At 42.5% G+C, this 20382-nt stretch overlaps 2 protein-coding genes and 1 non-coding gene across 7 annotated transcripts in view; all 3 read left to right on the plus strand.

Annotated features, from left to right (window-relative positions):
- The first annotated feature begins 580 nt into the window (after positions 1-580).
- Positions 581-4367, plus strand: sdhc (succinate dehydrogenase complex, subunit C, integral membrane protein). Its single transcript, XM_005918079.2, has 6 exons — positions 581-661; positions 1598-1657; positions 1755-1856; positions 2613-2674; positions 3642-3805; positions 4112-4367. Exons 1-6 carry the CDS (start codon positions 645-647, stop codon positions 4214-4216), a joined length of 510 nt encoding a protein of 169 aa, XP_005918141.1. The 5' UTR covers positions 581-644; the 3' UTR covers positions 4217-4367.
- Positions 4368-5855: 1488 nt separating this feature from the next.
- Positions 5856-5929, plus strand: trnar-ucu. Its single transcript has one exon. It is a non-coding gene; the product is annotated as a tRNA-Arg (tRNA).
- A 1838-nt stretch (positions 5930-7767) lies between these two features.
- The window catches only part of cadm3 (cell adhesion molecule 3), a 104680-nt gene continuing 92065 nt past the window's right edge, over positions 7768-20382 (plus strand). For 2 of the 5 annotated variants that reach the window (XM_042219062.1, XM_014332328.2), the window contains exons 1-2: positions 7771-8063; positions 9669-9826. In XM_042219062.1, the coding sequence (XP_042074996.1) occupies positions 9736-9826 (91 nt within the window). In that variant the 5' untranslated portion in view covers positions 7771-8063; positions 9669-9735. Of the gene's footprint in view, positions 8064-8125; positions 8561-9668; positions 9827-20382 lie in introns of those variants that run through there. The other 3 variants (XM_005918080.2, XM_005918083.2, XM_005918081.3) reach the window with 3 other exon arrangements.

Consider the following 20382-nt stretch of genomic DNA (forward strand, 5'->3'; position numbering starts at 1 on the left):
GTTGCGTACAAGGGTACCAAAGAGGCAGACAACAACGCTCACATTCACTTACAGATGCTGATAACTGTCTTTGGACAGTGGGAGGTAGTCGGAGCACCCAGAGGAAATCACTTGTAAATCAAGAAGTAAACTCTAAAAAATGTAACCTAATTTTACAGTTTACTTAGACAGTCACATTTCCTTTTCATTACATTTTTATATTGATTTGATTTCCATTAGCATACTGATTTACCTATGTTTTAATAAAATAAAATAAAGTGTCAGTGAGTATTTTATTTTTGTCTAAATTTCTTGTGTTATGAAGTTCATAAAAGTGAAGGAAACAGACATTTTTTTTAGTTATTTTAGTATTTTAAAGTACAAATTGATTTCAGCCTTAAAATGGTGAATAAATGTGGGATTTCGTTTAAAGTTGGATGCATTTTGCTGCAAAGAGGTTCCAGATAAAAACATTTTTTCAACAGTAAAACAGACTTTTTCTGTAAAATAACCGAATTATTACACGTCACCTTCAACATTACGCCATGCCTTACAGCACTCAGACAGTTCAAACTCCTTTTCAAGCTTGAATCTCTTCAAGGTTTTTCATAACGCCGCGGAACAACAACATCCGCAACGTCACTTCCGCTCACTGTCCGTCAAACATGGCGCTGCTTCTAAGGTCAGTTTATCTTTAGTGCATTACTTTCGGGCTCTGGGAAGCTTTTACTCCTTGTTCTTTGGGATATTGAGGCGCGTAGAGAAAAAGTATAATAAACTAAATGCACGTTTGAGGTCGACGCGCCTCGGTGTAACTTGTAGTCTCCGTTTATTATCCTTGTTTACCGCAAGTGTGGTGGAAAGCCGCTAGCTTACTGTAGCTATCGTGCTAGCATCAGATGTTCTTGGTTATCTGAGAGTGGACTTTGACAAGTAGTGATAATGACAGACGTAAGCGGTTATTTGGCGCCTTAACCTTCATATGACCGCTTGACGAATGCTTGATTCGCTGTTGATAATCTGAATTTGTTTGATTTAGGTTTGTGTTAAGTGATAATCGAACTACACCGTTACAGTGTTGTAACTCTACCCAGGTCAAATGATTGTCAAATGATTGGCGTTGTCTAAATTACCTTAAATGTGAAACAGATCTTTGTTTAGTAGAAGTGAACCTATTACCCTTTAGAGTTTGTTTAACAGACACGTCTCACTTGTTCCTTCTCGCTAGAGCTGGAGTTAAGAATTGGCTTTACTTATTGCTGGGTTTTCCCAACGAATATGCAAAATTTATGACCATAACTGTTTATAGAACTATAAAAATACAACAACGAACTACAAATCATTCTCTCTTAAGCATTTTTTATTGACAGTATTAACAATTTTACAGTATGAATAATAGCGACGCTCAAACCTTCTTTTGTGTCCTATTTTTTTTGTATGTGTTATTGTTCTTTTTTATGTTAATTTGTTGACTTGTTGCCCCTTGTTCCTATTTAGCTCTGTTTACTTATTGAAAAATCTTCATCATTACAACATATCTTTCTCGTGGTGCTGCTGGTTTACTTTGAAGTAAACCAGGATTCAAATCTAAACCTGTTTTTGTTTTTTATGTCTTTAGGACGTTGGGACGTCAGAGTGTCTGTCTCTCCAAACCCCAGTACAGTGTCTTGTACAGACAGTGAGTTCTGTGCTTGTTTGTTAGTGCTTATAAATGCACACATAGATGCTACTGCAAACTTGTTTTCTGTAACCACCCCATTTTCTCTCCTCTTCAGTGTGGCTCCAATGGGATCCACAGCCAAGGAGGAGATGAACAAGTTTTGGGACAAAAATTCGAGATTAAACCGACCCATGTCTCCCCATGTCACCATCTACAAGTATGTACTGCATACCTTCTGGTGTCTACTCAGTGTTGTTCAGATGTGACTCAGTTAAAGTAAAAGTCATTTGCTCCATTTGTTTTATGTTTTCAGAGACACCTCAAATCTGCAGCAACATGTTTTCTGAGCTGCAAATATTGTTACTTTTAAAGTCATTTTTTCTGATTGTGCAGGTTTTTCATTCTTTTGAAGCTAATAAAACAGCAGGGCAACCCACAAATACCTGAGATTTAGTGCAATAAGCACCTTATAATGTACTGTCACCAAGTTATTGCAATCCTAACGCCTGCAGCAAAGAACCCCTTTTTTGTTCAGTATATGTCGGTATATGTAATTTCTCACTAGGCTACCCTCCTGGTTCAGCTGCCTTTTTTTTAAACTTTAATATTTTTCTGTCATTTGGGATCATTGTGATGACTCAGGGCACCTTTTTTTTAACACTGTCAACAATCTTCAGCTTCTCCAATCTGTAATCCAGTGATTTAAGTCATACTCTTTCACTGGGTTTAGCCTGTTCTGTACTAGAGCATTAGCTTATTCATATTTATGCATGCAAACTTTACATGTGCATCCATCACTGGCACAAAATCAAAGTTCCATGATTAAAATGTAGAATTGCAGTGTTGTTACTTGTAAATCAAAGCCTCATTCATCATAAAACTGTTTTAAAGATTTAAAATAATCATTAGTTGAGGCCTATATGTGTGAAAGCTAAATGTGCTCTGGTTTTTGGGGGATTTTTTTGCGTCTCAGGTGGTCTGTCCCCATGATGATGTCCATCACGCACAGAGGAACTGGAATTGGGCTCAGTGGAGGTAACACATCTGTTTTTTCCATCCAAAATTAAAGTTAAAGCAAGTGAATGATTTAGTTTTGCCCTTGCCAGTTGTGAAAGAAGCTATACAGCCACTGTCAGCTTTTAAGTGACCTTGGAAATGTCTTCAGGGCATTGTAGTCTGTCACTATTGATTTTTACTAAGAGCATTTACTGGAATTACAAAACACAAGTTGTTCAATACAATTAAACCTAACATGTGAAAATTAACATTAGATGGCTAACAGCTTTCAGTCATTCGCCTGGAGTAAAAACACGTGTCATTGTGGTATTGTATATCAGTGCTGCTGACCTTCATGGAACATGCTGTAAAAGCTGAATCAGCTTTGTTTATGTGTTAATTGGCTCGATAAGGGCCAAACTCAACAGCCAGGCTACCTCTCGGACATTAAGTGCCACTTACTGTCTCTCAGCTTTCTATTAGAATCACACGAGTAATCACGTGCCTGAAATCAACTTCGATTCACAGTGAGGGAAGTAAATCTGTCACCAACTGACAGGAAGCCATATCAGTTCATCTAAACATAACAGTCAGTATTTAACATTTAGTTTTCAATGCAGCTTTCTGTATGTATATAAATATTTTAAAGAATGTCTTTTCTCACACGGAGTTGTTTAGTTTATATTCTTTATCATCCAGGCAATACAGACATAGAAGCTTTAAATAAGCCATTGTGTTCAGTGCATTGTAGCAGGCAGCCCAAGAAGCGCTTGTTTGATCCAGATCCATTATTTGGCTGTCACTCCAGCAAGAGCAAAAAACAACAAAAAAGTATTTACATAACTGAGGCTTTCACATGTTGCAAAATTACTGGTGAGCTGGATCATGTGGTAAAGTGGCTTATGGAGAGAAAATGTTAGAAGCATGTAGAGCTTCTTTTTGCATGTCTTAATTTCTTACTGATTATGAAAGGTGTGGTGGTCTCAGGATTTCTGTCTGTGTTTAGCTATCTCAGCATTTGCGGTGGCAGCGCTGGTTTTGCCAGGGAGCTACCCCTACTACCTGGATTTAATCCACTCACTGTCCATTGGTCCATTTCTCACTGGGCTGGCCAAATTCGGGATTGCCTTCCCAGTATCTTACCACACCTATAACGGCATCCGTCACTTGGTAAGATTTAATGATTTAATAATTCATTTTTTAAATTGCCTAACGATTTAACCGAGGAACTGCTTACCTTTTTCTTCCTCACACTAGAGTCTGTTTGAAATTCTTTGGTAGTTTTTCCATTTGCATGTTTTATGAGGTGTCTGGACTGCTTAGCTTAAGCTTTTAAGAGGATACAGATTTTTGTTTTGCTTTTGTCATGTTTACTAATTTTACTAATTACATTTGCCAACATTTATAAACTGAGGTTGTTTTTGTGTGCTTAATGTTCTTTTTATGATCTTCTTCTGTTTATTATTATCTAATCAGGGCTGGGATATGGGCAAAGGCTTCAAAATTCCAGAGGTCTACCGCACCGGCTACACAGTCATTGGTCTGTCCGTCATCACGTCAATAGCTCTGCTCATGATCTGAGCTCAGGACCAGACGTGATGAACAGAGCGAGTTAAAGTGAACGTGAACTGGATTTCACTGTGGGAGTTTTGTTTTGTGTATATGTACCGTGGCCTAATGCAGACTTATGTCATCAAAGTGTTCAATAAAGGATTATATTATTCTAAATTTAGAAATTATGTTTTGATGTTTCTTCCTTTGAATTAATTACACTTGGAGAGTCTTTGGGGTCAGCAAATGCAGCAGCAGAGTGCAAGGTGCATGCAAATGTGACCCAGTTTATTTCACACTTGTTCTCAGCGTGAACAACAACCAGCGGCCAAAATTAGACATGTCCTACATGCCTTATGTAATTTGCCTAATTGTGCTGTGACGTCAAAATCATTAATCACTTTTCTTTGCCCTGAGTGCTCAGTCACTGCCAGTTCAACCAGTGTGTCAGCTGATGTTGTTTGTGCACAGAAAGGTGTGTTTGTGTTTTGTTTTGTTTGTTTTTTTTAAACTGTAGGCTGTCATTTATATTTTAACTTATCCAGGCTGCAGATGCTCAGATACATTTTTAACGGCAGGGAAGGGAGAGGCTGAAATGTAGAGGCAGCTCAGTGGGGGGAAGCTGTGCATGTGAACAGGCTCCTCACCGGCAGCCTGCCTCGGGCCTTACCTCCAACTGAGCCGCACAGGAGATACACACTGCATCTCACCTGCTTTTGTCCTGCAGTGTGAATAAAGGCAAGCTGTGATGTAAAGTCAGATCCAACTCCCGCTTGTGCTGCGTACAGTAACAAGTGCATACTGATCAACAAAAAACAGGTTCTGAGGTTAGCTGTAACAAAATTGGCTCATTAATTTGTAACCGATGCCTGGAGGGGAAATGCCTGTTAGGCAGAATGTCTTTTTGGTTTATTGATGAATATATATATATATATATATATATATATATATATATATATATATATATCCACAGAGTCATATCAGCTCTGTTGCTGGACAGGCATCGCTATACCTAACCACTGCCAGCTCAATGTTACATCAACTCTTGCAAAATGCCTCTCTGTACACGAGTTTTTTTGTCTGATTGCTGTTAATTTGGCATACGCAGGATTCCCCACACAAAGTCCTATCCACACAACAGGCACATTTCCACCTGAGCTGCACATCCATTGGTCTGCAATTTTCTATTGTGATGGATGGGAAAATTGCTCAGGCTCTGCAGGATCCAAGACTGAATTTGTTTATAGACTGTTTGCACTAAACCCTGCGGAATTTCTTCTCATTTTTGGGAGTAAAAAAAAGAAATGGGGGGGTAATAGAAGTATTGGCTGTTTCATTCCCCTACAAACAACAAGCACTCTGGCTCATAGTTGTTGATGCATTTCCAATGCACAATGTTCCATCTTTTAGTTTTGCTCTGATAACATCACCATAATGATATTTTGACGAGATAACTTGCACGAAACAAATGGGGGATGAAAAGCGGGAGTTCCCACTGTTTCTATGAGACATTAAGTCACTGATGATTATGCGGCGGCAGCACCCCCTACCGTTTGGCAAATTATTACACCACAGAGCTGCGGTCCTGATGCTGAGGGGTGGTGAGGATGCTTCGCAGGGCTGGGAGGGGGAGTATAAACCCGGTTTTGATAGAAAAAACGGTGCCTCAGTCTCTGTGGCGCAATGGAATAGCGCGCTGGACTTCTAATCCAGAGGCTCCGGGTTCGAGTCCCGGCAGAGATGTGGATGTAAGGATCCGGCTGTAATTTTTTTTCCTTTAATGAGAAGGGTTCGGAATAAAGCTTACATTTTTTTAAAATGTTCTTTGCAGATAAGATGTGCATAACAGAGCTGCTCTGTACTGTCGACGACAAGGGTGGATTGGTGGAAAGAAGATGATTCATAGTCGTGTTTATTTTGCAGAAGCTCAAAAACAGTGCATCTGGCCTGGTAATTTCACAGGAGCCAAGTCACCGCGCAAAGGTCATCTCATCTATGCAGATTTGAAATAGGGAAAAGGCGTGAAACCATAGCAGAACTTCACGGGGCTTCCTTCCCAGCTTTACTGTCCAGGCTGCGCGCTAAGTTATCACGCGAGCACATTACTGCACAGTCTCACCAGCGGACACGCGCGCACGCTCACGGTTTCGGCACCTGGGGCTGTTCGCTCATTTAAACCAGAGCAAAAAGCTTTCCTGAAGCAGCGGCAGCAGCTAAACGTTTAAAGCCTTTTGCCGTCCTCGTAACAAGTGTTTAATGATGCCAGATGCCGCGTTTCCATCCTCCCATTCGGTTCAGAGACAGAGAGAGAGATAAAGGCTCCGGTTTACTTTGAACATAAATGACTCATAGTGCTAGAATTTTTTTTTTTGTATGCAGATTCTGTATTGAATTAAAGACCATAACTACATTGTACAGTGCGAGTGGAGAAGAAGAGTTGGTGGAAGTCATTGTGTATTTTTAAATTAAGGGAAATCAGGGTGGGGACCTTGAATCCTTTCAAGGATCCCTGAAGGTGGACTATTTCCATCTTTAAAACCCCCCAAATCTGGGAGCGCAGAGCTGATATTGTTATTTGCTTTCAGTGTGGGAAAGCAGCTGCTTGCTTGAAGATCTCTCAAACGCCACTCCCCACTCCCCCCGCGCTCCCCATGGTTTTTATAATTTTTTATTTATTAATTAATTTTTTCATTCAACCCCACCTCCTCGGTTTCAGTTTGTTGCCACCACCACTGATTGGGCTGTCGTGACATCCATGTTTAACCCCATCATGCCTCCCCACACACAGACCTAATCCGCCCGCAAACTAATCCTTAATCCTCTCTGGCAAGTTGAACAACCCCTCCCCCTCCTCCCTCTCTCCCTTCCACCCTTGGATCCTGATTCCCAAACGGGCCTGACGTCAAAAACGTCAAAACTACAAGGACTCTCCCTTTTAACGTTGCAAGCATATGCAAAACTCCCAAGGGTGTAGCCGTTATGATGTAGAAACATTAATGGACTACTGCACAAACTGTGAAACGATAACGTCTCAGCAAAGTAGGACTTACAGTATTCTGGGAAAATAGGGAGGAAACGGAAGTCCCACAACTCCACAAGGCCAAGGACTCGGTTAAATCATTAGGCAACCATGGAAATTATCTAACCGATGGGAAATAGTAGTGGGCCTATCTGCAAGATATAAGTAATAGCTCCAAAGCATCAATGATAAGAAACATTATACTCCACTGAGAACCGTGACAATCAGCTTCAGATGACCCGATATGAGATATGTAGGTCTGAATTCAGGAGAAGAATTTTGTACCTACTCTGTAGGCTATGGAAACTTTAGATAAAGCGAGCTTATGTACAACAGGGGATAATGAAATTCCATAGAGGCAGATAAGGTCAGATGACTCACTGTGGGATATTATAGCAACATTACGATGATTTTTCGCTATGGTAAGATCTTACTATCCGCTCCATCTCCTTCATGCTGCTCTCAGTCAGTAGGCCCCTGCTCTGGCCCTGTTATCCCGGTGGTACGGGCCAAATCGTATTAAAATCCCCTCCCTCCCTCCATCCCTCCCTCCCGTGTCCCCTCCCCTCCCGCTCGTCTTTCAGACAGTCTGTTTTTGCTGCAGTGAACGGTAGCCGTGGAGAGCGAGCTAGAGAGAGATAGAGATACAAAGACAGAGTGAGAGAGTGAGCGGAGGGGGAAAAAGCAAGAAAAACAAGGAGTCGGGAGAAGGAACAAGGAGAGAGAAAAAAGTCGATAAAAGCAGATTGAAAGAAGGCTCTGAACAAGCGACTGCTGCGCATCAAAGGAGGGACCTTACTGGGGACCTTATTGGAGACCAGCATCAACAAAACCCGACTCCGGAGGCGGACTATACCGGTGTGTGTGCGTGTGGTTAATGCCGTGCAATGTTTCACAGTTTGTATTAATGTACAGGGTTAGGATGTAGCCTGTAGGGCGGACAGGAGACACCTGTCAGTGGTGACGCTTTTCCGTCTCCAGGAATGTGTCCGTGTGCGCACTGCGAGTCTCCCTTCTCTCTCTCTCTCTCTCTCTGTAATCCGTTATGCCTGCCCAGGGAGAGAAGTGTATAATCCCTGAGTGTTTCATAATTTACTCTAAATGTACGTTTTGTTGTCGGGCTGTCTGCGCTGTTCCCGACTCCTCTCCTCCCTTTTTTTTTCTTTCCGCGCTCTTTTGCAGAAAAAAAAGATCGTAACTCGCGGGGTGTGCAGCAGCCACCTCTCTCCAGCCTTTTCAAGAGTCTCCCAAATTCTCAAGAGCACCAGATTTTTCTGCAAGCGCGGGAGAAGGACTGGTTTTCCGACCTGAGAACCAGTCCTCTGGTGCTCTCGCGGTCCGTCGCAGCAATGCAGGTAGCCATGCGCGAGCTGTTGTTGTTTTTATTATTGTTATTATTATTATTGTCATCATCTTTATTGGTTTCACTCTCCACGTTAAGCGTAAGCAAAGAACTTCTGTTCTTCGCGCTCAGTTTCCGCGTTATTTCCCATGGATACACTTGGTCCAGTTTTGTTTTCGCTTCTCGCCATCACTCAACAGGAAGGGCTGGAGCAACAATAAACATAGACACCCCCCACCCCGTCTCTAGTCCCCAACATCCCTTTCCCATGACATGCCCCCCCTCCCCCACGTCCCCCCTCCGCTACATTACTCCATCCCACCCCTTGTCCCCGCCCTAACCGCCCGCTCGTGCGTGCGTCCGTCCCGCAGCCAACGTTACAGCCCCGGTTCCCTCTCGGCGATGACAATGAGGGAGCCGTCCACAGATGGACCGAGGGCTCACCTCTGCGCAAGCTACTGCTATTTTAAGGAATCTGCGTGAGAGAAAGAGGAAGAGAAGGAGTGCGAGAGAGAGAGAGAGTGAGAGCGAGTGCCAGAGAAGCTATTAAGCACGACGGTCCGTCTCCGGTCTAGTGCAAAGCGCACCGTGTATTCTCAGCGGGCGGCAGGTGTATCTCTCCGCTGCTGCTGTGTCTTTCATTGTCTTTCCTCTTCTCCTTTTTTCTTTCACTACCAATTGTGGGAATGTTGCTTAGCGTTATTTTTAATTAGAGTGAGTTAGTTGGAGCTCGAAAATGGCCCCAGAAACATTCGTTTTCCTTCTTTCCACATGCGCACAGCTTGTTAAAGTGGAATAAATTGACAGTAATATGAACACCACCCCCCACCACCCCCATTCTTCTCGTCTCCCCTCATTAACACTTAAACATCGCCACCATCTCCGTCTACTCCTCTGTTTGGCTCTATCACCGCCCACTCTCTCCTTACTCCCACCTCCCTCAATCAGTCGTCGGTATAGTATGACACAACCAGATCGATGAATACCCATGGAGCAACGCGTGAGTAACGGGTGGGCCAAGCGTTTATTCAGCTGCAGCCAACCAGTGGCAGGGGATGCAATTAGTGGCCAGTTGGCCTTGCCTGCTTGTTTTCTTTATCTCACCATTGCTTTCCCTGCAGGTGACACTCCAGAGCTCCTCTGCCCTCCTGAGGATTCAGTGAGACAGGCGGATCTGTGTGCCCGAACATGGCCTTCCCATCAGCCCCCTTTGCATTATGGAGTGTCAGCTTATTGACAGTACTCTTCACAGCTGCGGTTCACAGCAATACTAGCTTTGGTAAGCACATCTCTCTCCCTCTGTATCTGTCTGCCTCTTACTGTCTCTCCCTGGGCCCCTGACCTCCCTGACCCTCTCTCTCTGTCTCTTGTGGTGGCCCTTATCTGTTTACTTGAGGCTTTTTCGTTGTTTCCTGTATTATGACAAGGGAATCAGAGCAGCGTTAATAAGCACATGGGACACTCCCACCTCCCCAGACCCCAGTGGAATTTCTGCTGTTGTTTTTTAGGAATGTGTGTGACTCGCACGTGGGTGTAGGGGTCAGCAATGCATTGCAGGTCCTTTGCCAGAGTAGCACACTTGCCCAGTAACTTCCTCTTCTTTTTCTCTCTCAGTGACATCTTAAATGACTTGCATAAGGTTGCTTAAGATGCAAAAACACAGGCAAACACTCATCATTAGCTTGGATGTTTACCTGCTTAGCATCTCTCTGTCTTTCTCATGAGTATACACTTGGAGATAAAGAGCGATTGTCTTGTGCTTTCTCAGGTAGGGGCAAAGCAGCGTGCAAACTCTTATACAGACATATGACAGTCCTTATGGCTGAAGCTCAAACTGCGATGAGCTGGGTGCGGCTCAAAGCGGATGGTAAGAGTGGATTTGATGAGAGAAGCACTTTGTAATGATATCATCCTTGCTGTGAGTGGCGAGAATATACAGACCGATGTGCTTTCCAATTACATAACACTCAAGTGACTGACTGCTGGTAATACAACCTTTAGAGGACGAGTTTTGCCAGTGGTAAAATGGTGCGTCACCACTGGCCCTCAATCCACAGAAAATTGATTGACATAGGTAGAATCCTGTCGGCATGTTTCTCATTACACTTGGTATTTTTTTGCACAGAGTTTGACAAAGAACTGTAAGACAATATAGCAGGTAATAAGGCTCCTAATAGATGTTCCCTGATTTGCATTTCCAATATATATTCTCAGAGGCCCCTTGTATTCACTTATGCACACCCACACTATTTCACAAATCTGAATGCACCTGTGAATACACACTGCATGCATATGCATGGAGAAATACACAGTATACGCCCATAGATATGCACGCACACGGACTACATTTACTGTACTTTGAATTTGTTTATCCACATCAGCTGTTTTTATTTTCTGTTGAAATAGGTATACTTGAGTTTCCGTGCATTTATGAATTCAATTTGGGGGAGCGAAGGATTGTCGGTGTGAGCTCACATTGGTCAGTGCGGTAGAAAGTGAGAAACAATATGGGTATGTCTAGAAGTTGGGATCAGGCCGCTGTAATACAAATGCAAATGGAAGCATGTCAAAACCTTTAGAGTTGCTGAAGATGAGAAATGCACAAACAATCACCTCAGACTGAGGCACTGATGATGAAACATCAATCTCCTGTCAGGATGCTGACCCCAACTGTGTAGTTCGTCATTGAAACCCAGGCGCTGGTTCGTTATTTGGGTCCGAAAATGATTTTGGCTCGCATTCACACGCATGTCACATTTGATTAAGGTGTGCCTGGAGGGAGGCCTGACCATGCGTGACCAATTCTTGCTTTGGTCTCACCTAAGTGCTGTTTTACATTATCATGTCAGTCAAGGAGAGTAATTAAGCCTGGGACGTCTGACAGCATTTAGGAGATGAGAAAACACGTCAAAGAGCACAGCTGAGAGATGGGAAGCAACCGTGGAGTGCTGAGTTAACAATTTTGGCATCCATGTCTTTTTGTCAGTAATATGTGTCATCAAATAATGATCAAGTACTTGTATTAATTCCACAGAAACCAAATTAATAATATCACTGCAGTGAAATCAGTCAGAATCACTTGTCAAAAATGTTTGAAAATATATTTTTTGCACCATATAGAAATGCATTAATCAGAAGAAGACTGGATACTTTTTTATCAGTAGTATTGAAATTTGTCTTAGTGGCCTTGATGCAAGAAATAATGAAAAGTTGTAGATTTTCCCACTGGCAAACAAGGAACCCAGCTTTTATTCAACACATACAACACCAAGGAACAATGCCAAAAAAATTCAAGATACAGAAAAATAGATATATTCATGAATAAATCTTGTGTTTGCTGCTTTGTTCTTGACATTTGAGTAATGTGGTAAGCAATGGTGTTGCAGTTATAGAGGGAAATGTAGTGCATAAGCCGCAAAGCACCAGCCCATCACTCACATCCGCTCCGATCTGTCTGAATGTTGTGACACAGCAGCAGAGCTGTTAGTAGAAGGTGGAGTAGGGTGGGGCAGACAGTCAGATAATGCCGTCATAATGGAGATCTCCATGCTAAGTGGCCTTGCAAGAGAAGGGTCTACTTAGCTTAAATAATTCAGTGTTATGTATCAGAGAGGAAAACGATTAGCTCAGCAAGTCAACGTTAAAGCAGATGAGCCATCAGAGTAGGACCGTCTATTATTGTTATACTCAGAGTCCACAGTGGATTAAAAATATGTTGACTGTTTGTCTCTTATCATCGGTCAGAGAGGTACAATTAAGAAAAAAGAAATACTTTCCCAGGACATATGGGGTTGATCATGTATTATGATAGCGTTCATGATAGTTTAAACTCTTGATCAATCCTGGACTTCCATTTGATGTATGTCAAAGTCATGGAAAGGACAGCACTAACTCTGCTCTGGATTTATCTGTGGCCAGGCATCCTTGGAGCATGTGAACGAATCAGGGAGACACTAATTGCACGCCATTTGACATATCCATTTCCACAGCTGGATGTGCAGCCATGCGCTGTAGATGGAAAGTGCCTCTCAGAAGGGCACAGATTAGGCATGCAATTGGCCGGCTGTGCCCTGGTTCTGTACCGCTGACCCAGTTGCCACAGGACTGCTGTGTAGTGTGAGGGTCCGTCTGCTGAAGCACTCAGTTGACAGCACGTAGAACAGTGTGCTGCGACCTCCAATCAACCACCTGGCCCTCAACGCTATGGCAGCCTGATGGCAGTCTGATCTCAGACTCCAGTAGAGTGTTTGCATTCATGGCAGGAAACATGCCTAATAGTTTATTTACTTCAGCGAGTTCTGCTAGTCAGAAACACTGAATGAATCCCGATGCTTCCAGCTGAGGCTAGTAATGGATAAGGATTAAAGGACGGGAGCAGTGTGGACCAGTTGTTAGTGTGGTAAGATTTATAGGCGGGAGGGCTCTGCGTGTGTGTGTCTCTGCCAGTGGTTCACTTTATACTGCTACAGAATGGGTTCCTTTCCCCCAGGAGCAGCTCTTTCTCATTGGCTAAAAGCCCACTTCCTGTGTGTGTTGCTGTTGTTTGGTGTTGACTTCCTGTGTGCCAAGATGGGGGAACATTTGGCTAATACACAGTACGGCTAGCACACAATAGCAGTAGGCGGTTTGGATGGGAGGCCTCTGCCTGTTAACAAGGCTGACTGATAAGCAGTGACTCATTAACAAGCCGAGGTACACAGAGCCTGGGGGAATTACCGCCTAGCCACTGTGACATTAATAAGAGGCCTAAGCTATTTTTCCATTTGGCTCCACTGGCATGGGGCTAAACCAGTGGTTTCCAATCTCAGTGCTGGCTATTTATTTCCTCCAGTGCTCTTCTATTACTTTCAGCCACTGGTTACCTGGTCTGATTGGAGTGTGGGCTGATCAGTATTGTCAATGTGGGCTGTAGCTAATGACATCTGCCGCTTCAATAGAAAAACCAGACAGCCCTCATTAGTTTTCTGCAGATTCATTCAGAAACATCTGGGGAGGAGCCCAATTAATTATTCTTATACTAATCATGCCAGTTAATTAGCAATATGTTTGTCTTTTAAGAGAAAAACGACAATGACATAATCTAGCACATATCCTAGATTTGAAACTGTGAAACTGAAGGAGATTGTGACACTATATGGATCCAATTAAGCATCTAAAATACACATGCTAAAACATGTAGTAAAGCTCCAGGAGACTGTCTGCTATCGGAATTTTAAATCTAAAGCCATATTACTTCTATTGTCTTGTGTGTTTATTCTTCTCTGATCCTTTAAGTGTTTTCTTGTCCAGATCAGTTTTCTGATTATAAATTGGATTCTGATTGGCTGGCATTAGTTTGAAACAGATTCACATCTGGCAGAAAACCAATTATTTCTCCTGTTCATCATGCCGATTAATTAGTGTGCTGTGGCTGATTGATTAAACTTCCAACAAAGCTCTAACCATGAGCACTAGAGCCCCCGGGAATGATTTGCATCACACATTGTGCACATTGCTGTTTCTTCATGTTATGCTCATACATCTCTCGACATGCTGAAACATTACACATGCGTAAGCGGCAGGAAGAGAAAGTCACAGTTCAACAAGGCAAAAGTGTTGATAAGTCATTTGTAGCTAAATTAAGCAGAATTAAAATGCAGTGGCGCGCCAGTATCTTCGGATGTTAGAAGTATCAACTGCACCCAAACAAGACTCCATTAGACCTCATCAATCTGAAGCAGATCTCATCCACCCAGGCTCTCTCAGGCAAAGTGAGATTACATCAGAACAGATCAGTCTTGCATGCTGCCATCATAATAACAGCAAATGCCATTAAGAAACCAAAAGAAAGAAGTACTCTTGAGATTTTGATGAGCGGCAACGCATTCGTCGCCCTCTCTGGTGCTTCGCAGAAGACACATCACCTTGCAGCAACTCAGGGTTGTGAAAAATAGGGGTCCCGCATTTACAGAGCAGCCAGCTTCAAAACCATCACCTCACAAACACACTACAGATTAAACAAACCTAACAACAACAACAGCGTCAGCCTTGAAATAAATTAATTTACCATGTTTCCACCAACAAGAGCCCGTATTGTGTTCAGCGCTCATCTGGCTTTTCCTTTGATCAAGGCCCTCGCGCTCATTCCCCCATTCCTACCTGCCTGCTTTTCTCATGTTATCTGCTGGAATTCTCTGGCGGGTATTTTAATTGATTGCTGCAGGGGTGGAAATCACCAATGGTGTCATTAGCGCATGGGTGGTCAGACCAAGGGCTTCCTGGAAAGGTGTATCTGTTTGTTGAAGCACATCACTGTGCTGTGTGTAAACTCCAACTATGACCGGGTGCTGGAAGATTCGAGTGCATGGCTGTAAAGCGAAGCATTTGTATTGATTGACTCTGAGTGCTGAGGGTTCCCCCTGAGCGCAGGAGCTCCACCAATGAAAGAGCGGAGGTTGCTCTTATATATTGCCTCTTTTTGATGATGCCATCACTTCAGCTTGTGGTAGAGAGTGTGTCTGTGGGGGGATCTTATCACTGATACCACAACCATAAAGCCATTTCAATTCACCTGTGTGTTGTGTAGGGAACTCTTCCTAGTTCTGCTGAGGATATCACTGTCCATTGACTGGATGGTGAGTCTTATTGAGCCTCTAATATAACTGTCAAATATAGAACCAGTTTACGAAAAGGACTGTGAAGCAGTTCTCCAGATTAGTACTTAATGTAGTATAAAGTCTCACGAGCATAAAGAGAATAAATCTGATGTCTGACACTTTTTCTTTAGCGCTATTAAAGTGAATCAGCAGACAGAGTGACAAGGTCTTTGAATCTGTGTCCTTCATCAGCACATGCGGCAAAGTTTTTTTTAATAGCTTTACCATCGACTGGCTGATTATCAGTTCAACTGAGTGCCAGTTGGATCCTAAAATCGGATAGAATTACTTTTTAGTGGTATATTATTGTGCCGGAGCAGAGTTGAATATTGCCTCCTATACACAGCATATTTATTTATTGTTTTAGTTGCAAGTTTATTGTTTACAGAGATATGTTTTCTGCATTGAAACTATTGGACAGTATCATTATTAAAGTTTTTGCATTGTAACACAGCCACTGCTCAGTGGAATTCATTTATGGTTCCACTGCACTGCTGCACTCCTTATGCCTCCCAATCGTATTGTACCACCCTGCTTGAATGCTCATAGCTTCTATATATACTGCAGATCTGCTATTGAAATTCATTCTGTATTATTTAAATGCCCTTTGAATTAATGCACTACCTGGCATTTAGTGTATGTGTTTTCATCATTTATGGCTGCATTGTAATCGGATCAAATATTTTAATGCAGCCAATGCAAAGCGGGGGTGTCATTTGGGGAGGTTGCTTTGTCAACAAGAACAGCCATGACGGGCATAGGATCATTAGACATGATACTATAGAGCCTGGATTTACTTTTCATTGAAGTGGAAAAGGTCGTCTTTTACGAGTCTTTCCTGGAAGGCAACAAAAATGATGACGAGGGATTTTTACTGCAGTTTGCAACTACTGTAAAGGCTAGGGGAAAAAGGGGATAGGAGTGAGAAACTGATGGGATCTGAGTGTGGTGCTGTATTGTACCACTGTAGGTGTCTTTGGAGAGGCTGAAGGAACGGCAAACTCTGGAGAAGTTTAGACTTTTCTGCAGTGGTTGCAGGATGCGAATATACACTTTATTTACTCCTGGCTGAGGTTTGATCATCTCTGTGGGTGGTGTGGAGGACCTGATAGCGTTAAGATCGTGCCATGTAGTTACTCTCTGTAAAGCCATGTTTTTTTCTGAGTTACAGAGATCCAAAGAAATTGAATTTTAATACAAGGTGTAAATTATGCAAGAGTGCTAAATGTTTTAAAAGAAAGAGGAAGTAAATTGTCTTTTTGTTTAGTTTCCTCTGTGTTCATGCACCTCATTTCAAGTTCTTTTAAAGTGTTTTTGGTTTATTGTTATTGTTCTTCTCCTTCAATGTCACAACCTAGACAGGTACTCGCCTGATACAGTGAATATTTTCATTGTTGGAACATTTTCATTGTACACAGCGATTGTGACCTAAATTAGTATCATTACACTTTTATGAGATTTGCTGCTCCCGTCTATTCTTGTCTTAAGTGGAGGAACTGAAGTCATCACTTTAAAGGAAAAAAAAAAAGCAGCAGTCTGCTGATGAGCATGAAAAAATCTTGTTTGCTTTATTCTGTCATCCTTGAGCTTTTAAAAAGTGCCACATCTATGTTTTCTAGGAACTCACGAAAGGAATATAATGCCTCGTTTTAAGCGGTAGATAAGGTCTTATGATCAGTGAGTCATTGTAATGCAAGTGCAGACTTTAAACTCACGGTGACCAGTCGAGAGGTCCAGGCTCGGCTTTTAATCTGGACCTGACCCTTTGCACCGATCAAGGTACGATGAACTCGTGATGAGTGGATGCGACTTTTGACGATGGGACCATCGCCACACCGTGTAACTCAGCATTACTGTGCCGGTTGAAGACAAAAGCACCAAATAGGCATCTCTAATCTCCCTGCTGAATGAATCCGAAACAAAGAGAGGAGGAACGCAGACATAGAAGCTTGGACACACATAGGATAAGCTGATTACCCAGGAAAGGAGGGAGGGCGAGGGAGACAGAGGGAGAAAGACAGAGGCATTCACGTGAACAAGAGAAAACCATACAGTAAGGGTGCATGACGGCAGGGATATGGAGGAGGAGGGGTTGGGAGGGAGGAGGAAAAAAAAGTGAGCGCACTCTAATGATGGGGTGAACAGACCGGAGAGAAAATGAAAAGAAACAGTGTAGGGAGCGAGGGAGGGAGAAAGAACTCACAAGAGAAAAAAAAGGTGAACGCTTAAAAGGACGAGCCCTGGCGCGCTACACAGAGCATGCAATAGGAAAATGAAGGGAATGCATATTTGCCTCTGATATCCTTCTTAGCCATGCGACACAATCAAAAAACAGGACATTATGCTAATGCGAGACTGCTCAGCAATATAATTGCAACCTGACTCATTTCACCTGTCGCTATATATACAAACGGAATTACACCCAATCCAGGTGTACAGGCTAAATATACAGCTAATTAAAATTAATGAGATTTACTTAGAAAAGAATATGCTTCTTCTCTAAGCTGCTTATCCCTGCATGGGAATCGGCTACACACACTGACACACACACACACTCACCTTTGCCAGTTCTCTAAGATACACACACTTCATTTTGATTCACTCTCCTTCACTTCGCTTTCTCACCCTCTGCTAGGCAGACTGTTAAGAAACCCCAGTATGCTAGCACGCACGCACGCACGCACGCACACACAAACACGCAGTCTATCTATCTGTCTTTCAGCCAGCTTTCCTCTCACGCAGACTTAAACATGCTCCTTGCTCAGTGAACATGAAGTTCTTGACTGTACGTTGCCATTCACACACATAGACATGAATAAACAACTGAATTTCTGGAGAAAGAAAAGTTGAGATTGTATTGAAAATGATTTGAAAGTCATTGTTTTTAGTTTTAGAAATTAGGTTGTGGACAGTTTCAGTGAGATTCTTAGATGACCAAGACACATCGCTCTAATCTCTTAAACCACTTTAGCTTAGCTTTTGGTGTTTTTGTTATGCAAACACAAATGCAACCTTCATGTATTCCTAACAGTGCTGTAGCGTGCTAGTGTTGCTCCTACATAATCATGTTAATGATGCTCCATGACCATCATTACAACTGACAAATTATGTATATAACTCAGGAACAAATATTAAATCACAACACGTCCTGTAGTGGAAGACGTGTAGCACAATAAAGTCAATTTGAAGATGAGGGTCAAACACAGGATTTTACCCTCGAGAAACCCAAATTATATTAGACTTACATTATATTTTCATTTTTTATGCATTTTTCTTCTTTTGATAAAACACCTACATGGCTAAGTTGAGGAAAAGATAGTAGTTTCTGTTAAAACAGAGCCTTTTGCAGTATTAACGCTGTATTAAAACTGTTTCTGATTGGCTTTCTGCCAGAAAGCCCTCTCTCATGTGCATGTCCTTCCCTGATGTGGGATAATATCGGATGATATCTGATTGTGCGAGTGACAAGATATCCGTGTAAACGAACTCTTGAACTAAAACGGGTTACATAAACATTAATGAAATCTGAACACTAGTCGTCAGCTCAACACTTAAAAGAAACATGATAAAGACAAGCGCATATGGCGATATTTACTTGTAATGTGATGGCCCAAGACACCAGCTCAAACCAATTATAAACAGGGTCTTAGAGGCAGCAATGCAAACCCACAAGCAGATGCTTGTGACCACACAAAAACACTTCCAGGAAAATGCACGTGTACATTTATGCATAAAGACATGAATAAGACACACACAAACATATATTCAAATGGAGCTTTGAAGGCACTCTGTTCTTTACTTAAACAAAAATACCCCTGTGAGCCAGGCTGTTGACTGCCAGATGAAAAATTGTGTTTAGCCGGGGAGCGCGCATACAGCATACATATATATACTCCCCGCACTGTGTTCCTCTTGTATATACACAGTGTAGGCGTTTGATATGTAACAGTTCCCAAATTGCTTATGCATATGTTTTTTCCCCATAAGGTGTTGTCCAACCGGCAATTCTTCAATTCCGAGTGAGCAAAGTGCTGAGTAATTAAATGGCTCTTCAAGTCATCTCTGAAGTAGTGTTGTAGGAGGACACTGGGAAAATGACACAGAGCAAATTAATCACGCACTTTATTAACAGACTTAGGTTTCAGCGGAACATTGCTGTCTCCACCGCAGCGAGTTGCACCACTTGGCACAAAACCAACTTATGTCTCACCCGACCCTGAGCACATTCACCCTAACACGTACAGTAGGTCACACATGCACTCACACACTCATCTGAGTATTATGTGAGTAACACACACTTCCGTGCTCTCCTCTTCCTTCTGTCTCTATCTCTCTCTCCTTCTGTCAGAGCTTCATTTCTCAGCCTGGTGAGTACTTGAATGTCATTATGACTTTTGCTATCAAAAGCAAACAGCGGGGCAGGATTGAGGAGTGCATGCCAGACCTCCCGTTTTCCATGCTGAGAATGCCGCAGCATGTCGAGTGCTATTTTGATTGTTTCAGATTTTTTCCTGCTTCTGTGTGACAAAAGGATAGGCTTTTTTTTTTAAAGAACAGATTTATTGACCAAGCTCCTGCTGCGAGGCTCTACAACCCCACGCTCATGTATTTTCTGAATGGAAACCCCCATCTCTTTATATTTACAGTATGATCACTCTACCTTGGCCTGTGTGTCAATGAAGATGTCTTCATATCTACCGGCACATTCGATCCTATTTTTTTTAGTGCATCGACAGACGGCAGAAGTGAATAATATAATTGAGCTAATGAGCTACACGCCCTTATCTGCTGTTCATTCACACGGGCAGCCCGAGGCGTGACGACTATCAGCCTCTTACACAAGCTACTGTATGTTTGATGAGTACCTTGAAGGGAGAATTTGATAATGCAGTCAAACTTCCTCAAGGCAAACTGTTTTGATGTGTGAACCAAAGAAGAAGGAGTTTATCCTCTGCTTTTCCCCCCCTTATTCTCTTATTCTACAATGAATATTTAAATATTATTGTGATTTATTTATGGCGGCTCGGTGTTCAGCTTCACTGAGCTATTTTCAGGTTGATATCTTCACAGGCAGGAGGGTGGGGAGGTATATAGACTTGTACATGGGAGGTGTCATGCTTGAGTTTGTGACAGCGCTCTGCAGCGTGCCTCCGAGAGCATCTTTTTGTTGTTGTTTGAAGAGTTTGGTGACATTTTCTGG

The sequence above is a fragment of the Haplochromis burtoni genome, unplaced genomic scaffold, assembly GCF_018398535.1.
Source record: "Haplochromis burtoni strain Fernald_Lab_line unplaced genomic scaffold, NCSU_Asbu1 Contig_27, whole genome shotgun sequence".
Classification (NCBI taxonomy): Eukaryota; Metazoa; Chordata; class Actinopteri; order Cichliformes; family Cichlidae; genus Haplochromis; species Haplochromis burtoni.

Excerpts from the sequence above, each read along its gene's own strand:
- sdhc (XM_005918079.2), top strand. Across the intron at positions 1,658-1,754 it reads TACAGTGTCTTGTACAGACA|TGTGGCTCCAATGGGATCCA; the intron begins GTGAGTTCTGTG and ends TCTCCTCTTCAG. Across the intron at positions 2,675-3,641 it reads TGGAATTGGGCTCAGTGGAG|CTATCTCAGCATTTGCGGTG; the intron begins GTAACACATCTG and ends GTCTGTGTTTAG.